Source organism: Corvus brachyrhynchos, unplaced genomic scaffold, assembly GCF_000691975.1.
Source record: "Corvus brachyrhynchos isolate BGI_N302 unplaced genomic scaffold, ASM69197v1 scaffold130, whole genome shotgun sequence".
Classification (NCBI taxonomy): domain Eukaryota; kingdom Metazoa; phylum Chordata; class Aves; order Passeriformes; family Corvidae; genus Corvus; species Corvus brachyrhynchos.
The window spans coordinates 1,130,568-1,132,897 of record NW_008236193.1 but is presented as its reverse complement, the minus strand read 5'-3'; the positions used below and the strand labels follow the sequence as shown (position 1 = coordinate 1,132,897).

The 2,330-nt window shown below is 61.1% G+C and overlaps 1 protein-coding gene across 1 annotated transcript in view; it reads left to right on the top strand.

Moving 5' to 3' along the window:
• The first annotated feature begins 6 nt into the window (after positions 1 to 6).
• The window catches only part of APBA3 (amyloid beta precursor protein binding family A member 3), a 6,620-nt gene continuing 4,296 nt past the window's right edge, over positions 7 to 2,330 (top strand). The window contains exons 1-5 of the mRNA XM_017739408.1: positions 7 to 325; positions 805 to 844; positions 1,251 to 1,396; positions 1,536 to 1,622; positions 2,180 to 2,218. Coding sequence (XP_017594897.1) covers positions 98 to 325; positions 805 to 844; positions 1,251 to 1,396; positions 1,536 to 1,622; positions 2,180 to 2,218 — 540 coding nt within the window. The 5' untranslated portion in view covers positions 7 to 97. The remainder of the gene's footprint in view (positions 326 to 804; positions 845 to 1,250; positions 1,397 to 1,535; positions 1,623 to 2,179; positions 2,219 to 2,330) is intronic.

The window sequence follows — 2,330 nt, the reverse complement described above, 5'->3', positions numbered from 1 at the left end:
CTTGCTGAGCCTCCTGTGCTACGAGGGGGGGCTGCCCGAGGCTGGTGCCGAGACCCCCTTGGCCCACTCCGATGTCCTTGCTGGGACCAACCTGGAGATGCTGCAGGCTCAGGAGGAACCAGCCACTGTGGAGAAGCCTGAAGGGCTGGGGAGGCCAGAGAGCTCGGAGGAAGAACCTTCTGGCAGCTGGTGTTATGGAGAGGGGCTTTGCGAGGACGATTCTGCCGGCGAGGGTGCTCGGGAAGGTTCCCCGGAGCCGGCGTGGGCAGCGCTGCCTTCTGCTCTGGCCTCCGGGACAGAGCAGCCACCTCAGGGCGCTGTGACCGTGAGTGCACCGTGTCCTGGGCTGCGATGGGGCAGCAGGAGCCAGGACATGCCACTTGGCTCTGCTCCCTCCTGGGATCTGGGATGGGGGCAAAGGAGAGCCAGGGATGACTTTCCTCAGGTCTTACAGGGCCTCGCACTGCGAGATTGCCCAGACAAGACCCTCGGTACCAACTTTGGCTCTGAATGCATACTTGCCTGGCTGGCTGATTCATGGGTGCCCTGGGGCAGAGGCTGGTGGGTCTGAACAGCCCCTCTGGTCCTGGGATCCTTGCCATCCTCCCCTCCAGCCCCAGGACCCTGCACTATCACACCCACAGGCATATGACTCTGCTCCTCCCTGTCCAGCCCTGGGACCCTGTGCCATTTCCCCCATTCCCAGCGATGCTCTGCCCTTGCTGTCCCACTGCTCCAGGGCCAGGCAGGCTGAATCCCTGAGGTCCCAGCCACAGCCTCACTTGCCCTCTCATTGCTTTGCAGAACAGGGAATCCCCATCATCCTGCCCAGCCTTCAAAGCGGGTGAGTTGCTTCTGTGCTCAAGCAGCAAGAGCACCCAGGAGTCTTGACCCACCTGGTCTGACCCTGAATGGGGGTGGTCGGGGATGCCAGTCGGGGAGGGAACAGCCAGCTCTGCACCCATCCAGAGTGGGTGCACCAGGCTCCAGGTGGCTTGTTTGAGCCTTTGTTGAGGAAATGGAGGTGCGTCAGGGATCAGGGAGGGGGTATACTTGGGGGAAAGGGATGCCATGTGTTCTCAAGGGAAGGGGGAAGCAGGCCTGGTCCCCTGGTGATGCCAGGTGCCCATGTACCAAGTACTGAGCTGCTTCATCTTGCGTAGGAATGCAGCTAACAGGCAGCAGGAGTTGGTACCCCCAGTTTCAGAGGTTGAGGAGCAGCCCCTGCTCAATCCCTCCCAATGCCTCAGTTCCAGGCCCTTGTGACCCAGAGGACCTGCTGGATGGTGTGATTTTTGGGGCCAAGTACCTGGGCTCCACGCAGCTGGCCTCGGAGAGGAACCCCCCGACCAGCGTCCGCATGGCGCAGGCCCAGGAGGCGGTGGACAGGATCAAGGTGCAGGAGGGAGGGAGGACCTGGCTGCCCTGTGCCTGGCCCCCTGTGGCTGTGGGGCAGCGCTCAGAATTTACCCAGGGGCACCTGGCTGTGGGGCTGGGTCCCAGCAGGGTCCTGTGACCTCTCCATCGTTCTGCAGGCACCCGAGGGGGAGTCCCAGCCCATGACAGAGGTGGATCTGTTTGTCTCCACACAGAGGATCAAGGTGCTCACTGCTGATACTCAGGTGAGCAGGAACAGCAGTACCCACGTGGCCCTGTGGCTGCTTCAGCATTCCTGTTTGGTCTTAGGATCTCAGCTTTGCTCCCACACCAGCAGGGTCTTGCCCAGGGATGGCCTATGGATGAGGACACACGTCTGGGAGAGGACGTGTCACTCCATAGCCATCCTGTGTCATGTCCTTGTCTCTCTGTGGCTGCACAAGGCTTCCCAAGCAACCTGCGCCCCGTGGAGCTGCTGGGATCCCAGACCAAGCTCTGGGGAACCCAGGTTTGAAATCTGGGGAGCTCTTTGCCTCAGGATTAGTTTCTGCATTACAGCAAGAGGGAAGAGCTGTCCTGTTCCCTGGCAGCACCCAGGAACACAAATGAGTCCTTGATGAAGGAGCTGTTTGTACCTTTTGGCACAGACATGGTTTCTGCCCAGTATGTGCCAGGCAGCTGTGCCACATCCCAGCACCGCTGCCAAACCCTTCCTGCTTGCCGTGCCAGCAGTCTCACAGCTGCCCACATGATCTTACGGCCCAGAGGGGGCTGAACTCTTGGCCTGTGTCCCCCTTGCCAGGAGGCCATGATGGATCACTCCCTTCAGACCATCTCCTACATTGCCGACATCGGCTCCCTTGTGGTGCTCATGGCACGCCGGAAGCTGCCGCGGCGCTCGGAGGTGGCAGAGGAGGAGCGGCTCTACAAACTGATCTGCCACGTCTCACGCT